The sequence below is a fragment of the Colossoma macropomum genome, unplaced genomic scaffold (genome assembly GCF_904425465.1).
Source record: "Colossoma macropomum unplaced genomic scaffold, Colossoma_macropomum, whole genome shotgun sequence".
Taxonomy (NCBI): domain Eukaryota; kingdom Metazoa; phylum Chordata; class Actinopteri; order Characiformes; family Serrasalmidae; genus Colossoma; species Colossoma macropomum.
Genome location: NW_023494793.1, coordinates 13,235,967 through 13,258,474, shown reverse-complemented (window position 1 = coordinate 13,258,474; position 22,508 = coordinate 13,235,967). Strand labels below are relative to the sequence as shown.

At 38.8% G+C, this 22,508-nt stretch overlaps 1 protein-coding gene across 1 annotated transcript in view; it reads left to right on the top strand.

The window, feature by feature from the left end:
• The window catches only part of cabin1 (calcineurin binding protein 1), a 119,286-nt gene that overhangs the window by 74,048 nt on the left and 22,730 nt on the right, over window positions 1-22,508 (top strand). Inside the window, exons 34-36 of the mRNA XM_036578548.1 lie at window positions 5,573-5,736; window positions 5,966-6,062; window positions 6,981-7,706. Of these exons, the coding sequence (XP_036434441.1) occupies window positions 5,573-5,736; window positions 5,966-6,062; window positions 6,981-7,706 (987 nt within the window). The remainder of the gene's footprint in view (window positions 1-5,572; window positions 5,737-5,965; window positions 6,063-6,980; window positions 7,707-22,508) is intronic.

The following is a 22,508-nucleotide window of genomic DNA, read 5'->3' as shown; positions in this document are numbered from 1 at the left end:
TTCTCTCTCTCTCTCTCTCTCTCTCTCTCTCTCTCTCTCTCTCTCACTTTCTCTCTCTCTCCCCAAAACCCCCACTCCACCTCTCATTTCTTTTCTCTCTCATTCCATCCTACTTTCATTCTCTTTTCTCTCTCTTTTTTTTTCACTCTCTCTTTCTCTCACTCCATCTCTCACTCTCTTTCGTCTCTCTCAATCTCCTGCCGTTTTTCTTATTTCTTTCTTTCTCATTCTTTCATTTCTTTTTCTCCCTCTGTTCCTCTCTGTCTACCCTGTTTTTCTCCCTCGCTTCTTTTCTCTCACTCTGTTTGTCTCACTCTCTTGTTCTTTCTTATTTTTGTCTTTCTCTGTTCCTCTCATGTCTTTATCTCTATCCGCCTCTCTCTCTCTCTCTCTCTCTCTCTCTCTCTCTCTCCTTCTCCCCCCACTCCACCTCTCATTTCTTTTCTCTCTCATTCCATCTTACTTTCATTCTCATTTCTCTTTCTTTTTTTATTTCCTTCTCTTTCTCTCACTTCATTTCTCACTCTCTTTCATTTCATCTCTCTCAATCTCCTGCCTTCTTTCTTTTTTTTTCTTTCTTTCTCCTTCTTTCATTCCTTTTTCTCCCTCTGTTCCTCTCTCTGTCTACCATGTTTTACTCCCTTTCACTTCTTTTCTCACTCCATCTGTCTCACTCTGGTTCTTTCTTATTTTTGCCTTTCTCTGTTCCCCTCTCTCTCTCTCTCTCTCTCTCTCTCTCTCTCTCTCTCTCTCTCTCTCTCTCTCTCTCTCTCTCTGTCTATCTTTTAGTGGTCTCCTAACTTCAATCAGTGTGAATCTTCATGTGCAGATGATGTGAGCTGGTCTCTGCGTCTGTGTTTGAAGCTGAGAGTAAACACCAGTGAATGCAGATGAAGTCTGGTGAATATTTCCTGTTTAACCATAAACCAGAGGCTCCTCCTCCTGCTGCCTTTCTCCTCTCATTCATCCCCTCATTAGCATGGCAAATGGAGAAACGTTCCTCCTTTTCTTCCTGAACCACTCTTTCCCTCTCCCTTTCTGTTTCTCTCTCTCCTCTCCCTCTCTAATATTTTCCTGATGTGAGTTAGATCTCATGGAAGATCTGGGCTAGCTCTGCTCAGGCTTCAGCCTAGAGGCTCTAAACAGCACTGTATGGAAAGTGGCATGTTACCTTGTCATAGCTTTAAGTAAGAGCTGGATTCCATCCATTTATTTTTATTTAAAATACTAAATGAGGATTTATTAATTTTATATAAAATGTCATTAAATGAAAAATGAATAAATCTTGTGTCTGTGTGTTGTTGGCAGCAGTGCCCCTCTTGCCACTGGGGTCGTACCCTCGGAGGTACACCTCAGTGCCTTTAGTCAGGGAACATAACTGTACCGTAATCCACTGAAATTATATTCTCTATGTTGTATTGACTCAACACACCCCGTCTTTATTGTTCCGTTTTAAAACATTGTTATGAAAAGGCACAAATATGTACTTTTCACCTGGATAAAAACTTTAAGGTACACAACTGTTGTACCTTTGAGGGTACATTTACATTGTTTGTACCTGCACAGTACCTTCTTATCTCTGTAGAAGTTATTACATTAAGTGTTCTTCATTTTTGGCAAGAAAACAGCAGAAAGCATATGGTCTACAACCGTCTGTCAAGAATGATGGAGGATCACTGCAAGTTTAAGGATGTTTAACATCTGGTGCCGGTGATTTGTTTTTGATTGAAGGCATCATGAATAAGCACATGATGAGTACAAACAGATTTTATTACGTCATGCCGTACCCTCTGGAAAAGATTTAATTGGGAAGAAATTCATTCTACAGCAAGATAACTAAAGGATCAAGCTGTACTTGGCGAACAAAGAAGTTGCTGGTGTTTTAAGAACAATGGACTGACCACTCCAGAGTCCAGACCTCAGCATAACTGAATACTTGGATTGTGAGAAGCAGAAAATGTAACTAACTTCTAAGACTGAACTTTGGAGGTGTGGAAAAATATCCCTGCCCATTTCTTTGAGAAACTGAAAAGAAGAATTGGTAGTAAATGAAAAGGGCAGACGCGCTTGTGTGTTTCTGTTACTCGTACTTAATGGCTGGTTAAAATAAATAAATAAATACTGACTTTGTCTGACTTTTGTCCAGCACTGTGAAGATGTGCAGTGTGCAAAGTGCAAACAGACAGAGCAGGATGTAGGTGTATTTTTAATGTGGGCTGACAAATGGGCAGCATACGTGATGTTATTGCTATAGAATCAGTAACTAATAATGAAATAAATAATAAACTGCCGTTAGTAACTTTAAACTGTAGCAACTTCCTGCCAGCTTTAACTGAGGCTCCACAGGCCTCTCCACAGCATCGCCTACAGCTATATGGAATGTCCTACCGTCCAAACATGGGTGCTTGCCAACCTTTTTGCCCAGTTTTCCTCTCTCTCTCTCTCTCTCTCTCTCTCTCTCTCTTTCCCTCTCTTTTCCTCCTCATGGCAACAAAAAAATGACAAATGCAGTGGAACAAGATGGATACACATTGACCTTTCTCAGTGTATTTTGGGTATGTTAGTTTTTCCTTTTCCCCCCTCAAGCATTCTTTGCACCTTGGCAGAAGTGGAATTTGTAGCTTTGCTTTTGGCCTTGTAATAAATGGTGCTGCTTAGCTCCATTAAGGGCTGAAGGCATCTTGAAACTGGGCTCTGGTACACTGAAGCCTGTAGTTGTGTAAATGATGGGGTGCATTACAATATTAAACAGATAATTCACACACACACACACACACAAATTTTCTAAACTGCTCATCCTTCTGGGTCTCGGGGGGGTTGCTGGAGCCTATCCCAGCGGTCATTGGGCAGAAGGCAGTATACACCCTGGACAGGTCGCCAGTCCATCTCAGGAGGAGTAGTTCAGTGAACAGTAATTACCCTCTTTCCCCAAATGTAGTCAGTCAGCCAAGATGTGTTTGGTGTCTGAAGTTTACTTCTATTAGTTTTGTCATAGCCGTTATTCTGGTATGCCAAGGATAACGTACAAACAGTGCAAACCACACCAGCCTTAGCCCTTTTTAGCTGGCTAAGCCAGGGCTGTTTCAGACACATTTCAAATGAAAACAAAAGAGCAGCAGTCCCTCGATCGCCTCTCACTGTCTCGTCCTTTACATTTGAGGTAGTCTGCTTTCAGGCAGCAGATCTAAAGGAATGTCTGGTCTTTTAGGGTTAGACACCAGACAAATTACCATACTTCGTCTCGTACCACCTGTTCAACTGTAATATTTTCGGTCAGAAGCATGAGTGTATTGGACACACATACGAGACAAATGACTGCGACAAAGCAGAAGTTCCCTTCTTATTCAAAATTCCCATTCCATCTTAAATGGTGCAGCAGATGCATTCAAGCGCCTGTACAGGTGCCACAATGCAACTGCTGCTCCATTTAAGGTGGAATGGAAAATTGGAACAAAAAGATGCACCTTTTACAGCCAATTTTTCCAGGCCGGTTAGCGTAAAAAAAGCAGTATTGACGTAGGTTTATCTATATATGGCTCAGTTTTGTTTCGTATTATCTTGCACAATGAAAATATTTAATTATCATGTTTGCCTTAAAGAGTTGTTTATTATGTCAGTAGCCTTTAAGTGGTTTCTGAAACTGTATGTACTCTCATTCTGTCCTAGCATTGACGTGCATCTTGAGTGATTCATAAGTCAATAAGCCATAGTAAATGGCTCTAAATAAAGGTGTAAGAGGTGCCCGGTGCATCTTGGGAGACATATTGTTATCTCATCACTCAAACCACCTTCAGAGCTCGTCAGGGATGCATATGATCACATTTTAGAGATATGGAAAAATATCCCTGCAGATTTCTTTGAAAAACTGAAAGAACGTCTCCTAAAAAGAATGGAAGCAGTAATAAAAGAAAAGTGTGGACACACTAAATACTGAACAAATGGATAATTGAATTAGTTGTCTGTGTAGTTTGTCAGCCTTGGGCAATCCAGTTATAAGTGGACAGCACCAAGTACAGATGTAAACTGGGTACAGTGCATCTTTGAGACTCTTTGTGATCTGATTGCTCAAACCACCTTAAAAGGTGGTCAGAGACACATTTTCGTAGTGTGACCCTTAAAGTCCTCTTTTGGTCAGCATGTCTAATAATTATATTGTACATAGCTATTCTTAAAGATGGGTTGGCTCACTTTCCATTAATTTAATTTAATTTAATTTAAAAAGTCTTTTGAGTTTGCCTGTGTGATGATAGTTTTCATAGCTTCCATTACTTGTTACATTAGTTTGGTTGCTCCAGTGCAAAACTAAAAACACCAAACATCTGGTGTCATTTAGTATAAGGAGGAAATTTTTGATTTTTGATTTGAGAATTTGATTTGTTTGTTTGTTTTTTTTGTTTTTTTTGTTTTTTTGCCAAACCAGCTCTTTGAGTCCCTCTAGGACATCTCTGCTGGCCATCGCTAGCACAGTGCTCTCCTGTTCCCTAGCCAATTTCACTTTTGTCTGAGGATAGAAGAGTGTATCTCAGAGGGAGGTATGCAGAGGATAGATGGAGAGATGAAGAGAGAGAGAGATGGAAAAAAGGCTGTGGGCAGATTGCTGGCGCTTCTCTCTTTTCATGGCCAGAGCCCAACACTTCAAAAGCCAGTTCTGCCCAGCCAGGAACAGATGGCCTTACAACAATAATATTATGCCTTTCCACCTCTCTTCTCTTATTCTCTCTTTTCTCTTTCTCTCGCTCATATCCATTTTATACTGCCTTCTGTTTACTGACAACATAATAATCTTATATTTTCAGTGACTTTGGTGTCTGTTTTTCAGATCAAATCTGTTTTGTTGGCTAATTGAGAACTTAGAAATACAGTGATAGTTTAATAATGACATTTTATGGTCTGTTTCTTTGTCTTCATTAGCTCTGGTGTGTTAAGTTGGCAGAATGTCGATATGTTATCCAGTTTTTCTACCCAGTTTTCTCCCCAATTTGGTCACGGCCTGTTCTCACCTGCCATTTCAGTCTTCACCCATCACACAGTGCTACCAAACTGTGTCCTTACCAGGACACAAAGCACCAGCGTTCTTCAAAATACTGATAATGCAGCGTCATTCAACAGCTCAACACACTTGGAGGAGAACACTAATTGCCATTTCTGTTAATTCCCAGTTACTGGTGGCTATGGCATCGCTGGGGATCGAAATCACAGGCTCCCGACGATAGGGTCAACGCTTAGACCCATTCGTTTACCTTTACCAATTGTTTGGGTTTTTTTTCCTTCTGTTCTAGTTTATTTTTGGAAATATTGAATGAAAAAAGTCATATTACTCATTGTTTACAGCAAAATGTGGCACTGATGTTTTGGTGTGGTACATTTTTTTCTGTTCCAGCTTGTTCATAAACTTCAGAAAAACTAAATATTGTTGTAGAAAGAGACAGAGTTGTGGCTCCAGCTTCATGTTGAGGCTTGTTTGTGAAATAAGACTCGACTGGGTTCTGACAGTCAAGGCTGTGCTGTAACTGTACTAACACCACCTCTCTCCTTGTTTTTTTCCTCCTTTTTTCTCTGTCTCTCCATCCAGGGCATCTGGCGTATTCCGGTAGATGAAATCGATCGGCCGGGCAGTTTTGCGTCTCATATGAACAGATCCATCGTGCTACTGCTGGATGTTCTGTGTCAGTTAAGGGATCACGACACGCTGCTCAAAATTTCCCTCATGCTCCAGAGAACCCCTGACCAGGGAAAGTAAGCACAGCCTTTTTGTTTACTTTTGACGTTAGGGATGGATTTGTTATCAGCTTTAATTATTTGCTACAGTCTTCCTGTTTTCTATTAAGGAGCATTTATCCATCATCTCATGTCCTTAATTTTTGTTTCTCACCAAGCTGTTTGTTGTACTTTTGCATATACATCATTGTTTTGAGTGTATGTGTGTGAAATCTTCACTCTGTCTGGGTGGTTGTGTGTTTTGTAGGAAATATTTGCGGGATGTGGACCGGCAGGTTTTGGCCAAACGCGCCTTCTTCTTCACTGTGAAAGTGCTGGAGGACAATCTGGATAAACTCACTGCGGTACGACTGCCCTTTTTCTGTTCTCTCTGGCCTTTAGCTTACATGGAAGTGGGTAATTTGCTCTTTTAAATGCTGTCATTGTGGGTCCTGATTGTATGATTCATGCCAAATAACTCATCCTTCTCAGGGGAGCAAGGTTCAGCAAGTTCCGCACTCACAATTGGCACTTTTCAGAACACTGCAGCTATGACTAATTGCCCAATTCCAATATTTTGCTCAGATTCCGAGATTTTTGCCGTGGCAGGTCACGTTCATCACTGCAAGTGACCCATCATCTTTCACAATGGATGATGACAGCAGTGATACGTATGCACAGTGACACATGATTGGGGGGGGGCATGAATTGCATCTTCTGTTTTTTCCTTCTGTTTCTGGCGGGAGTATGTCAAAATAGTGATTTAGTATTGTGAAATAATGGCTTATTTTCTTAGACTAATTCATGTAATTTCATCAATGTAAGTCATTATTCTCTGATATTAAGTCAGTAATTTTGAGGAAATATCCATTTTTCCAAGATACTAATGCATTGTGAAGACAAAATAAGTCGTCATTCCGGGATGCTCAGTCATTTTAGAGATCTAAAGTCAATATTTTCAGAAAATAAGTCATTGTTTTGAGATACTCAGTCAATATTCTGAGACAATAAGTCATCATTTCATGATGCTACCTGAATATTGTGCCTTACTGCTGCCAGAAACCGAAAAAGAAGAAAAAAACATAGGCATCAAAATGTTATGTTTTTATTTTGCTACCCATGGACAGCAGATGAAAATTAGCCGCTCAGATAAATCTGACACATTAACGTCACAGAACAATGACATCGATTTGGTTTGGTCCTGAATTGTGACATCTCTGTCACTTATAGCCAAAACGTTTTGTGTCTTATTTATTCCACCATTCATTCCCTCATTCCCCCAGGTATCCGATCCTTCTCTTAAACCTTCCACCTCCTCCATGGGTGAGATGACCACAGCCGACGTGTCCAGCCGGCCTCCTGCCACGGAGGACCCCAAATGCTCCCAACCTCCGCGACCTAAACAAAGCCTCCCAGACGCAGCCTCTGCTCCAGGCACGGACATCACACCCTCAGAAACTTCCCAGCACCAGCCTGGACCACCTCACCCCTCTTTACAGCCTGGGATCCAGGCCCAGGGTCCAGCAGCCTCTACTCAGCCCAGAGAAAGCAGCTCAGGCTTGGGGGAGCCCATGGAGCTTGGTCCATCACCCTGGACGGGTACCATCAAACCCAGAGACCCACAAACACCCACTGATGGCGTTCCACCAGAGCAAGGAAGGTCAGCAGCAGAGGGGGCAGAAAAAGTTCAGGAAAGCAGCCGGACTCCCGAATTGTCGCTGGAGGAGCTGAGCATTAGCTCCAAACACCAGCTGATGCAGGTTCAGGCAAGCACGGCTAAAGGGCCGCATGCTATGGCTGTTAGTTGCCCTGTTAGCCAGACTGGCAGTCAGGAATTGGGTTTGTTGAGGCGGCCTAGTAGGAAAAGGAAACTTCTGGAGGATGCGGAGTCCGGCAAGACGCTCCTGTTGGATGCTTACAGAGTGTGGCAGCAGGGTCAAAAGGTCATGACGTATGACCTCGGGCGCATCGAGAAGATCATGTCGGAGACGTACATGCTGATCAAACAGGTGAGTGTGTTTGCTGGTTGTAGTGATGGGCATTTTCACAATATTAGATCTTTGAATGTCCCCATTTTCAGTGAAGTATTCTGCAAGCATGAGCCTGATAACATGATCGGTACCAGATTTTTTATTTTTTTTTAGTCCATAGTCATTTATTTTTGCATTTTAGGAGCTTAGCACTTTAGCATCTGCCCTAAATACACAATTTCCACTGTATATCATTCATCATTTTGTTATGAGCTACACAATTTTAAGTTGCTCATGCAGCGGAGAAAAAAAAAACATGTTGCTTCTCATTAAATGGGCAAACTGTGGCAGTGTGGAGGATGCTTTTTCTACTTTGAAAAAGGAAAACAGAGAGTTTCTCCAGCTCATTCAGGAGCTTAAACTTCATGCACTTCATTTCACTTGCAGTTCAGATCTGCATAACTCAGATTTTAACAGCTAGTTCACTTTAAATGAACCAAACGCAGTTCTGTTAAAGTGAACCTTAAAGGGAACCAACTGCAAATGATTCCAGTGCTTTTTTTCACAATGCAAGCAAACTTAAAAGGGACTCGGTTCTCTTTCTGGTCCTTTTTGGTGTTGATGAAATCTCAGACCTGTTGTTGTTCACACCAGAACCCATTTAGAAATGTCAAATTTTGGGTAATATTGTTAAAATTTCCCTCATGGTAAAATACTCCAATTGCACTAGAGCTACACTATTAAAAACAATTAAATGGTCACCACTGTTTGTAAAATACATTTTGATCTAGATGATTTTTTTTTTATTGAGTATCGTTTTTATTTTATGGTATATTATAATTTCTATCACCGCTTAATTAAAGCCTCTCTAGTCTACATTACAGTGATTTCAATTCAGGTAATGGGTTTAGCTGAGACCTTGTGCATCTGCTGCAGCAGAGCTCCTGCATCCAATTGGAAGTTAATGTGTTTGAAAGCATAGCAGTGAATTTTCCACGTTCAGTATAAAAGCAGCATAATGTTACATGTATCTGCCATCAGCCTTAAACACAGAATAATCACACAGGCTCTTGCATCTTATTGCTTTAAAGTGTCAGCTCTGCTGTCTTGTCACAAGATCATGGGCAGGATTAATCCCATGCAGTACCTTATATATGATCTGTGGTACTTTATATATGACTCGCAGGCCAAGTCAGTCCCGTGGCACGATCCTATGTGCTGTGGCTGTTTACATGGTAACCCTCAAGGTCTTTTAAACATAAAGCAAAACACAAAGTGAGCTGGGGCCATTTTGTTTTTGCAACGCACAAATCAATCAGACCACGAAACAGACTACAAACGACCTGTACGAGAGGTGGTCTGTAGTTTGGTTTGTTTTGTGGGACTGTTTAGAGAGGTCTGAGCTCATTTGACATGTTCACATATGCGCAGAAAGCCATGACTCAGCAGTCTGAGCCCACTCGAGACACTGAAGCGGTCCAAGTGTGAAAACACCCTCAGTTTGAGCTGACTTTGGAGATGCAGCTCCACACAAGACGAAGCACAAGACAAACAAGCCAAATGTCTTCAAGTGCAAATAAGAAATCTTTTGCTCCTCAGAGAACAGGAAAACAGACTCTGGGCTCCTTTGCATTTTGTTAAAGCGAAAGTCACGTGTGAAGCCCATGCGTCAAACACAAGATCTGTGGGCCAAGTCAGGCCTGTGGCACGATCCTATCCAGCCCGAGAAATTATTTTAACAATTCTGTTTATATTGGCCCATTTCAGTTACGCAACAAAATGAAAAAAACTACCTGCTGGGGACATTTAAAAAGATATAGTGGTTATCTGTAGCTAATGTAGCCTGTTCTTTTATAAAGAAATTAACTTCTCTCTTGAAATTATTTTTAAATAGTTCTAGTATTGATGTAATATTTAAGAGTTTAAGTTGCCTGTTTTGCTATTGCAGTTTTGGCATATTTTGAATAAGTGGTTGCCAGTACAGGTGATTTATTAGAGAGTTTATGTCGCTGGCAAAAGTTTGCAAAAAAAAAAAAAAATTGCATTTTTACCATCTGAAAAATTGCATTTGGTGTGCAAGATATTATCAGTTATATGCATTTCCTGCACAAATAAATCACTTTTAGGGTGTAAAGGCCTTTATACTGAAATAACTAACTAAACTTCCGTTTGATTACTGGAAATCAACAGTCTGAGCTTTAGCATGGGTTGCTAATGTTTTAGAATAAACATCCTTATATATTTCATTATATTTTGTTATTCATTTCAGTAACAAATGCTGTGTTGCTGTCGTCTCCTTTTCAGCTCCTCTTGCTATGTAATTTCTGTTTGTTGTGTCTCGACATGCAGAGGTTTTTCTGCTGTCAGTGCTTGTGAAATGTTGACAGTGCGTCATTATAGAAGCATAATGATGGGGAAACCCCTGTTCCTCGGCCGGATGACTCGACATGAAAACGCTGAGCTGATGTATTAGGGGAGATACGAATAAGCCGCAGCGTTTTACAGTCCGCGCTCTGCACTGTCGCTCGCTGGAGGCCTCAGGAAACTATTCTGTACATACAAAACTCACTTCTCTGCAAACTGCGTTGTTACCGAATAGTTTTGATTGAATTCTAAAGAGAAATGTACTAACTGATATGTAGCACTGCAAAGTTGGGCAGAAAGAATCTTAGTATCATTGACCCCTGCAGCTGGTGCTGTGGGTGTTTGTCTCCTGACTGCCTCCACCCTCTTCCGTTCTTAATTTTGTTAACTTTCTACTGCAGCGCTGTTTGGACTTTCTCATTGCACACATAGCTGTACAGCCTTATTGTGATCTAGCATTTGTAAAATGTATGCTGTAGTTCTGTCTAGTTGGCCTGTCTGTGATGATAATGAGAAAAGTCTTAAGGAGTAACAGGATGTTTATGCCCTACTTTAACCTCTTACACTTTCAGGGAAATGTAGATGGGCCACACTGCCGTTCCTCACTCTCACAGCTGTATAATTGACACAATACAGTTACTGAGGCTACGTTCACATTACGAAGTGGCACAAATCCATTTTTTTGCCCTAATGTGTCTCAGATCTGATGTTTGAGCTGTGTGAACACACAAGTCTGATCTTTTCAAAACTGACCTGAGCCACTTTGGCTATGTGCACATTACAAGCCTCATTGCTCAAATCCATTTTTTTGGCTTAGTCCAATTAATAATAGTTACTGAATACTTTATAGTACGTTCTGAATAATTCTTAGAATGAATCATAGTAGTCACTGAATGATTCATAATGATCACTGAATGATTCATAGTGATCACTGAATGATTCATAGTAGTTATTGAATGACTCATAGTAGTCACTGAATGATTCATGCTAGTCACTAAATGATTCATAGTAGTTTTTAAATGACTCTTAGTAGGTACAGAATGATTCTGTGTAGTTTCGTAATTATTAGTGATTAATGAATAATAATGTGAAATTTATAACTGAATAATTTGCTGTTTAAATAGCCTGCTGTGAAAAATTAAAGCGTAAGAAACACATTAAATATAAATGTATAAAATAATACAAAATGATTCCCTTTCTCATTAAAAGAGGACTAACAATGACATGAGGCTTAATTTAAACTGAACATGGCAAGATAGCATGCCTAATTGAATAGGATTAGCCTAAGATCATACTAAATTAACTGAAACTACATTTGAATACATCACTTTACCTATCCATTTACCTTTCCATGGTTTGCTTACGTTTCTGTAGTAGAATAGGTTATCTGCATTATCAGTAGCTGCTTTTTTAGGACTGAATAAGGAAATTGAACTACTGAGAATAAGCTTTTCAGATCTTATAGTTGAGCAGTATACTCATTCAGTGGCTTTCACTGTTGATTATATTTGAGTAATTGAGAAATTTAACGATTTTCTTTTTTTATTTTTGTGATATAGATACACATAATTAGGGGCGAGCTGTACATATGCATGATATATTAATGCACCTTTAAATAAGTGAAAATGAGTTTTTGGACAGTGTATTTTACATCTGCTCTTATTGTTTTCAATCCTGTTTCTTCTAAATTTGTACAAATAAATATGTGAAAAGAAACTCATTTAATTGAGATTAATTAGTTTGTGTACTCAATTGAGATTAATTACGTTTGTCTTATTTGCTCATATTAGACATATATATTTGCTCAGATATGACCTGGAGAAAAGAGCTATGCATGTTTTTATTGCTGTATAAGTGGACAGTTTAAGTTTCAGAAGAATATATTTATTACTTTATTTTAGTAGCATTGCTTTCATCATTTGAACGCAAAGTTTACATGAACCTTAACCTGAAAATCTGGAACAAAAAAGGAAACTGGAAAACAGAAACAGATTAAAAAACAGGATTTAGACATTTATAAGAATAATGTTCTAATCTGTTTCAATTCAAGGTATTGATTGAGATAATAATAATAAGTTGAATATGTACAAAGCCACCATTTCTAGAGTACTTGCTATTGGGAGGTGTCTGTCCCAAAACCTAACCCCTAAATATTAACCTGTGAAAATATTTTCAATTATTTTTAAGAGCTTTTTGATTTCTTGAAGTGACATTGAACGATTTAGATTTGTCATGAGTTTAGTTTTTAACTAAAAAACTTGATTCAAAAAATGCTGTCCCAAATTTTCACGTCACTACCGAAACACTGCGTTTTAGTCCATAGGCGGAGCCTTATTTTAGCCACACCCCTGCAGGTTAGAGCAGTAAGTGAGACTGCATGGCCACATGGTGAGCAGTTAGATCCTATCGTTTTGAAGTAAATGTGTCCCAAAGTTGAAAAATCATTAAGAACTGTCATTACCAAAACACACATTTCCTGTAATTAAGTAAACATTTCTGTGTTTTAATGAAAATATTATGATTTTATGTGTGTACAACTGTTCAAGGCCATGTTTGCTAGTCATGTACTGGCTAGGGTTTTTTTGATTTCAGCCAAAACATTTGGTGAAGTTTGTGTACTGCTATGATTGTTTTGTCAGTGACAAAATAGAGTGTTCAGTCGAGGCCAGTTCAAAAAATAAAATCTGAAACGTGTTTTCAACTCTGACTTTTAACCAGTTTGGTAGAGTGATCCATATATAAAAACTTGGTCAAAGTTAATGAATTAATAAAACTTTACCGCAATACATCAGAAACGGATTTTTTGTTTGTTTGCTTTTGTTTTTTGTATTTTTTTCCAAATGTCATTAACGCATTTTCCTATTTTGACATATTGAACCATCCGTACTTCGAGCCTGAGGCCCGGCTGCAGGGTGCCTTGGCTATGACTAAGTGCTTGTAGCCCTCCCATTCAAATACACCTTTTAACTCTCGTGTTTCATTGATGGCTGTCTTGATAAATGTTGTTTCCGGAAACTGCAACGCTGTGAATTTGTTTATCACCGAAGCAAAACACACAGTATCAGTCAGATCAGTAACATTAGCACCGGAGTCTTCAGCAGACTACACTGGGCAGCGCTCACAGGAGAACTGTGGATAAATCAATGAGAGCAAACTCTCATTAGCAACAAAAGTGGAAAGATCCAGTTCCCCTCAAAACAAGATGTAGCATTATGGGAGCGAGAGACTACAATCACAGTGGGTTTACAGCCACTGTTGCTCTCACAGGATGAACATTGGAAACTGTTTTCACCTTTTCATGTTCAAGAATTGAGCCCTTGCAACATACATAAGCATGATGTGGCATTATTTGATGCCCTGTGTTTAAAACAAATAAAGAGGTCTCTAAAATGTATATAAAGCATAGTTTATATTTTTAATGTAAAATATGGTACAAAATACAATAGAAAACAAAATAAATGGTAATCCAAAAAAAAGGATGGAATGCTTAGTATCGTTGTCGGAACAAAACTTTGTATCTCCAAAATGGTAACTTTGCTTACCATAGCTTAATTTCAATGTAAGTCAATGGAACCAGACTTTTTTCCAAGTAATTTTGGGCCATTTCTTTTGGTCCATTCATCATGAAATTTCCACACAACATAAAGGGCAGCAAGACTTTTCAAACTATATCAAACTGAAAAACGACAAAATTAGAGATACAAAATTTTGTTCCGACAGCAGCAATAAATGTTTTTTCGTTGGAAGGGCTCAATTATTTTTATATCCATAACAGAATACACTGCATTTTAAATCAAGAAAATTGTTCTTTAGGGTCAAATTAATGCCAGTAAGACAGTGTTATTAATCACGATTAGCTAAATAAAGTAGTGTGATTATTTTGCTAATAAAATAACACTGTGGAAAAATACATGTACCTAGGCAAGTTCTTCAGACTCTCTCTCTTACTGTAAGAGAGGAGAGATCAATAGGAGAACGAATTGCCAACAAATCATTGCTTTGACTAATATTGACAGCCCTAATTACACTGATGCTCTACTAGGACTTAAAGAATGGAGCTACTGAAAGTTAGCAGTTGAGATCTAATAGTGGAGAAACATACACATTCATAGAAACAGACTATATACATGAAATCTGCAAAGACTGATGCTAAGGTTGTCGGCGTGCATTGCTTTCTGTTCTGTATGAAAAGGTCAGATTAGACTCTATGCTTGATATGTTGTAAAAGTATTTGTTACTTGAAGCGTTTCGCTAATAAGAGTAACCCAAACGGTCTATAAAGCAAATTTCTGTTTATTTGTCTAATCCATTTACAGAATAATGGGATATATGCTTCCCCCACATACACATCTGCCTGCAAACTCCATCTTTTTAATTATACTGAAGGGACAAACAAACCGCTGAAGTTTCCATTAAGGTTGTGTTATTAGTTTGAGAGGATAATGGCTTTAGCTGGCAGGAATCATGCACATACACAGTACTCTCCCAATCCATTATCAGGTCCATCCACACTCGCTCTGAATAACCTCTTATTTCCCCAGCCTGTGTAATTATATCTGCTGCATGTGTGTTTGTCTGTGTGTCTGTCTATCTGTCTGTATGTCATGCTCTCATGCTTTTCGAGCTCTTATGGAGCCTCCATGGTGGATGATGGCTTTTGCATTAGGAGGTTCTTCATAAAAAGTTTCCACATCAGTTTGTTTCTTTGAAGGGTCTGTATAATAGGAAAACATTTTCATTTCTCTTATTTTTTTTAAATAAGACATTTATTTAGTTTTGTAAATCTTTTGAAACGTATGATCAACTCCAGAGTCCGTGCAGACTATATATACTGGAATTAAGCTGCATAAACAGCATGTTTTGAATTAGGGTGGACAGTATGACAATATTTATCGTTACTGTGATAAATTATATCACAGTATGCCACAATATGCTTTTCTGAGCATACCGTGGGTTTCGTCAGTGCTTAAACACTTTCCAGCTGCATTCTTTGTTTAATAGTTAATAGTTAGAAATCAGTATATTCATAGTTTTTGAAAGTACTTTTCAAATATGGCACTATTTTGTCTATTCCAACTCATCACATGTCAGAAAAATTATGTATTGTGCCATGTTGTGTATAGTGAAAAGTTTCAGCCCAGAATGATTTTTGAACAAGGGCAGCCAGTCAGAACAGAGGTCATTTACATATCTCAGTCTTAAAGGCATGTAACAAATAACAGTCTGTTTAATTATAAGGGTAAAGGAGAAATTGGAAAATGATCATTGGAAAAAGAATTCTGACTGTTTTTGGGACAAAAAACAAACTACTAATAAATAAAATACTCCTCATGAGTCCAGGTGCTCATGGAAGTTGTAGTCAGTAATCCCTAATCAAATATCCATGAGCTGTTGTGTGAGATGTTTGCTCAAGGGTAGTCATCCTGTGGTGTAGGTTATGTTCTGGAATTCTGGTAGTTGGGAGTCCAACAGGCAATACGAACAGTAGAGACCAAATCTAGATATTGTGTGTATAAAACATAATGGAAAAATATCCCAAAAGCACCTCTGGATTTGGAGGCTGAGGCACCCCCTGCTTTACCCTCAGCCTATCTTTGATTTGTGGAAAAATGGGTCAACTTTCAGTAGACAAAAAAAAAAAACAAAATTGAGTTCAGCTTCTTTTATTATAAGGGTTTAAAATTACATTACCCATCTATTTGACTGGAAAGAAGACAGTTACAGCTCTCATGTGACACCCACCTTTGGAATGAAGCTTATGAAATATGAGTTATGAAGAATATGAAGTGCATTTTGAAACCACTGGTGGTCTCAAGGAGTTGAAGAGTTTAATAAGCTGATTAAATAAAAATATGTCTTAAGTTTATACGCCAATTCATTTTGAATTTCATCACTCCAGCTCTACATACATAACTGCTGGTGTTGGTTTTCTCAGAGATCATAAATCACACTTTAAGATACAGAAAATGCTACTTTGTGGAAAAAATGAATATCTATATTTCACAAAATGAACATTAATATACAGATTTTACAGCTGCTTCTATTTTTTCACAGTAAAAAGTGACAATTTGGTACCCTTATTTAGAATTACCCTTTTTTAGAAACAATTTTTGTCTCTTTCTCAATACAAAAAATGTAGAATAATTTATATAATCATTAATTTATATATAATTTATAAAAATAATAATAATTTGTGCTACAACGCTTGCAGTTTTTGTTCTACCAGTGCTACCTGTTCAAAAAGTTTACATACAGTCCTGCTGTTTAGAATACATTCATGGTGGAGAGGTACAAGTAGGGCATTGTAAAGCAAAATATTTCCCAAAAAAAGAAGCTATTTTTTTGGATTTGCTACTATTTTACCATTATCATGTAAAAGCTCACAAGACATTATAGGTTCACCAGTCATTTGTTTAATAAATAAAATGGCTATATTTGCATTGTAGACAATGCAGCCCCTGGTTGCTGTCAGTACCAGAGATATGTTTCTCTACAATGAACCATTTCACATCAAACCACTCTGTATGACTATCTGTACACCTTAGCAATTGAATAAGCCAGAAATGTTAAATAAACTATATTATAAAACAGATATTTCTGGTCCTAAAATCTGACTCACAGTGGTAATTTGGTGACCTAAAAGTACGTATAAAGTGAAAGTTTTTACATTAAACAGTGCTGTGTTATCATTGGTTTATTGTTATATGACAAAAAGTTAACAAATTCATGTAATGACTGCAGTATACAGCGATGAGCGACCAAATGTGAAAGGGGTGTTAGGCACTCGCTTCACATCGTAACACACTGCCCCTCGTGGCTTATTGCTTTAATTTAAAGCAATGTTGGCTTAATGGAGTTGTTAAGTAATCCCAAATAGACTTGCTTATGTGGTTTCTGACACTGTATGGCATAATGTCATCTAAAAAATGGACGAAAGATGGCTTCTACAGTTTTTTCTATGCTAGGCAGTTGCGTCCATTTGTGGTAAGGTAAATTGTGTAAATATGTCAGTTTATTGGACAGTATCAGTATTACAGTTCTAAGCCATTGTCATTCTACAGCAACAGGATTGTGATATTCTAATACATTTTTAATGAATTCCTCCTCTTCTGGTCTCTGTATATGCCCCCATATCAGTGTAGATGTTTCTGTTTGGCTCAGCTTGGCAATCAATGCTGCAGTGATACTGGCTCCTGGCCCAGATTTAGCCCTCTGCAGGCAGCTGAGCCGTAGCTATGGCTGCACGGCTGTAGGACAGGAGGCCCTGAGCTTGTGTTGTGTGTCAAAACATGGTGACATCACACTTTAATTCAGCGTAGGCAGTTGCTGACTTTAAACAGCCGCTTGAAGAGCAAGTCTGAAATAAATTTGTGTTTATTTGACTGCAGATATACCTGGAAAAAAAAGTCAGAGATTTCCAGTCAAAACGCAGAAGCCTCAAACACTGAATAGAATATTATATTTTTCAATATTTAATGTGTCCATCTTTTACATTTATTACAGCATCCATTCTTTTCATGAGATTAGCTTTCAGTTTTTCAAAGAAATCTGCATGGATGCTTTTCCACACCCTCAAAGTTCAGTCTTAGAAGTTGGTTGCAATTCTTTTTTTGTTCATGTTAGCTTTGTAGCCTTTAGCATTCTACTGAGTCAGCTAGCTGAGGAAAGTGACAAAGTGGTATCAGCAGTGTAACAGATGGAGTAGTCTGGAACTTAAAGTTCTGCTGCTGAAGTCGACACTGGTGTTCCCTCAATCCCTCCCCCCTCCGAGGGGCTCATCGAACACCCTTCCGTTGAGTTAATAAATAAATGGAGCAGCCCAGTAAGATGGCGCTGGGGATTCCCCAGAGGGGAAAAGACGAGGCCAAGTGGATGAGGACTTGGTAAAACCGGTGCTGAAATGGGGGTTGAAGTCATCTAGTGAATTCTAACCTTAACGGACTGACATCAGCTGGCTGAACTAGCTGTACTAGTTACAAACTCAACTCATTCTAGAAAAGTTCAATGACACAACCTAAAATCTTATCTGACATGTCAACTTGACAGCAGAGCTGACAAAAGCAGCCTCTATGACAGACACTGCCTACTAATAAGCCTTTATAATTGCCAGTTGTCATTAGGGAAATTACAGCAGTAACACGTCACATATACAGACATATATTGTGGACATGGGGAACTTTTTCAAGTCTGAAATGAATTTGTGTTTATTTGACTGCAAATATACCTGGGGAAAAAGTCAGAGATTTCCAGTCAAAACACAAAAGCCTCAAACACTGAACAGAATATCATATTTTTCAATATTTCATGTGTCCATCCTTTACATTTATTACAGCGTCTATTCTTTTCATGAGATTAGCTTTCAGTTTCTCAAAGAAATCTGCAGGGATGCTTTTCCACACCCCCAAAGCTCAGTCTTGGAAGTTGGTTGCATTTTCTGATTCTTACAACTCAAGTAATCCCAATAACAAATTTACACTCATCAGTCCATGAACTCTTACTCCACATGGCAGATGTCTAGATGTTCATTTTCTGATGGGGATGGTTTTGCTGGTCTACCAGGTCTGCACAGTTGTTAGGAATCCCCTTCCTTATGCAAGAGGTTGTCTTATATCTAGTCTGATCAAAAACATCTCTTCACAAATGAATGACTTATTTTGACAGGAAATTTCAGAATTGAAAGGGACTTTTCACAATACTGGGGCCATGCTTGATTTTATTACATGGCATGAGGGGAAAATTGCAGGTGTCATATTGAAAACTCACAAAATAACCTTTGGTTATTAGCTGTTATAGTTTTTTATGTGAAGCGTGACTTGTTGAGGAAATCTATAGGCGTACCTGCCTCAAATACTGAAAATGTGTTTGTTTCTGTGGGTGTTGAGTTTGAGGTCAGTTGTGAGGGCGTGTGCCTTTGATTTATAAGTGTTTTTAGACTCTTTAAGGTGAGTAAGGAATGGCAGTGGTTAAGTGTCACACCTCAGCTACCACATACCTCACTGACTGGAGGAACAAGTCCTGACAACAGCCATAAACACACTCACATGTGTACAAAAGACACATCATATACATGAACACGCACTTTTTAACCTTCACTTCCATTCCTGAGAGATCTGTGTATATTTAAAGTAGATTGGCTTTGGTTAAAGAAGCTGTTCAGATGTCTTTTTTCTATTTTCGATTCGTGTTTTACAAACTATTTAACACTGCAGTCAAACCTTATGCTTCGTTTCCCTGAAAAAGTGCCCCATATCCACAATGTATGTCCGTATATGTGACGTGTTAGCACTGAAATTTCCTTCATGACAACTGGCAATTATAAAGGCTTAGTAGGCAGTGTCTGTCATAGAGGCTGCTTTTGTCAGCTCTGCTGTCAAGTTGACATGTCAGATAAGATTTTAGGTTGTGTCATTGAACTTTTCTAGAATGAGTTGAGTTTGTAACTAGTACAGCTAGTTCAGCCAGCTGATGTCAGTCCGTTAAGGTTAGAATTCACTAGATGACTTCAACCCCCATTTCAGCACCGGTTTTACCAAGTCCTCATCCACTTGGCCTCGTCTTTTCCCCTCTGGGGAATCCCCAGCGCCATCTTACTGGGCTGCTCCATTTATTTATTAACTCAACGGAAGGGTGTTCGATGAGCCCCTCGGAGGGGGGAGGGATTGAGGGAACACCAGTGTCGACTTCAGCAGCAGAACTTTGAGTTCCAGACTACTCCATCTGTTACACTGCTGATACCACTTTGTCACTTTCCTCAGCTAGCTGGCTTGCTAAAGGCTACACGGCTAACATGAACAAAAAAGAAAGGGATTTCAGCGTGATTCTACTCCAGGTTTATAGCCAGACAAAACAATTACTCACACATTATGTATGTTATGATCAAACTTCTAAAAACACGTTTTGCATTGCAAAGTTTGCATGACTAGCCGATTAGCTCACTGAGGCTAACCTGCCGAAGGTAAGTGCGTTTTAATAATCTGCTCTTCACTGTTGCCTCCTTCCCTTATGCCTCAAGTGGCCACTGGTGTAATATAGATCCATGATAATGGGGCTCTAGACAGAACAACCTCTCAACCAATTAAACATTTGAAAGCAATAATGTTAGCAATAAAAATGGGTTCTATTTGAATGCATTTTGAATGCATTTAAAGTCATCAGATTCATCTGCTCGGGGAGGGGTTCAGATCACAACCCACATAACAAAATGTTCTTCCATATGTTGCGAGGTCTCCAAATCCCCAGAACGTCTACAAAGAAACTTTAAATAAACTCTTAAGAGACAAATAAAGTTAGGCGTCATCATATAATTTAAAAAGCAACATTTTTGTTTTCCCATAATCTTCCGTGAAAATATAGTGACAAAAGTACGATTGTAAAAAATCTTAGCCTGAAGGCTGACAATCTGTAAATCCGCAGCTAAACTTCATATTAAACAGTAGCCATGTTTACGTGCAGCCTTATAATCCATTAATAATCTGACTAATAGCTCAATAGAATACGTCCATGTATACGCCTCAGAATAGACTAGTCCGATTGAGGCCATTCGGAAAACAACTTCTGTCCGATTGAATGAGGTGGGTAATCCTGTAAATAATCAGTTAAATAGAAGAATAATAACCGTGTAAACGCCTGTATCTGAATACATTCCCAATCAGAGAGTTTAAGTATGTTAAGTGCATGTGCATCGCGTCATAGTGAAAGTTTATGCTTTGAACTTTAAAAGATGCTGGTGGGACTGGCAACCAGAACATGACGTCTTCCTCTCACTCCTTCTTTAAGTACATGTGAAGTACGTTTTTTCTGAGTGTGTCATAATTTTAAAGCAATTAAAAACCCAAGCACTGCTCACCGCTGCTCGTCTCTGACTGGACTCACATGATGCTCGTTGTCATGGTAACGTCTATACTAAGCGGTGCTCTACGCATGTGCGTACGTCTGAAACAGATGACTTGTGTGCATGTAAACTGAGACTTCCATCAGATTGTTGAGTAGAGTCCGTATAAACACCTCAGTCTTAATCTATAATCGGAATATATTCAATCAGATTGGCAAAAATCTTTGCATGTAAACATAGTGATGAATAGAGAAACCTGCAGTAAAACATTAACCTATGGAAAACTTTCAGATCATTTATGAAATTTCAGCACACTTTTTTTCTTAGGATGTATGTTTTATAGGAAATATATTCCACCAAAGCCAGTGGCTGTTGGGCAACACAGCTGACCCCCCACACCAGACTGGAGTTCAATTCCCTGGCCAGGCAAACGCACTAAGCTATACCAATTAGACCCCTTGGCAAAACTCCTAACACTACATTGCCCTGCCTCTGTAACATTACTGTGAATTATAAGTCATTCTGGAAAAGCACATCTGCCATAAATGTAAATGTAAATGTTATCCCATCTTGGTTTAGTGTTTTCCCAAGCGTTCAGAGCTGCCTGACAGTGCCTTGAGGCCTGCAGTTTTAAAAGTCAGACTTCATACTCATCCAAAGAGGCGTATGCACCAGTGATGCAGGTGGGCCAGAGCAGTTCAGCAGTTCGCTAAAATAAATAAACGTGCTGGTTAGGTGGTTAAAAAGAAGCCTCCTTCCATTTGGGTTCATCACAGACATGTGTTTTAGAATCTCCTGCCTTCTCTCCCTCAGCAATTTTCCTATTAGCCTTTTCAGCTTAGTCAGAGGCAATAGGTTCATTATAGACCGAGCGCTGCTGAAAGTGCAGCGATATGCACTAACATGTTTGCATGTGTTTTGTGTATTTCTCTCCGTTTCTCTCTCTTTTTCTCTCTCTCTTCCTCCCACACGCCGTTAAAGGAGAGAGCACCGCGTTCCCAGTAGCTGACATAAAACAGACACCAGGGATGTCCAATCGCAGCACTCCCTCTCCGTTACCATGGTCACGGGAGCTCCAATAAGAGGTCTTTTTAGGTCACCATGCTCTGCAACCTTTTGGGCCCTGTGTGTCATGCAATTGTAGAAAATTTGGTTTATTTCATTTGCAGTCAAAACAGCCATTAAGTACAAGTTCTTCATTTTTCAGATGTTGCTGAGCAGATTAGACATAGATGATCCAGTTGCTTAAGGATAGAGAAAGTCAAAGTAAAATAAGTGTGGAAAACCAGAGTTTCCAAAACTGTTAAAAAAAATAATAATAATAATGATGGCGAGATATAGAAGGAATGGGACCCCTAACAACCATACAAGATCTGGTAGGCCACCAAAACTTGAAGCTTCTGTGTAATATACTGTTAAATATATATTTTCTGCTTTTCTCTTGACACTGAAAAGTGACTAATGTGCACTTAATTATACTTTAAACTGGAAATTAAATAAATGAATCCCTAACATTATTATTATTATTATTATTATTATTATTAAATAAATTATCCGTAACTTTTAAACAGCAGTGTGCGTTTCAGTTTGAAGTGAGTAATGTACTTTGTTTGGCTGCATGACACCAAGATCATACACAGTTTATT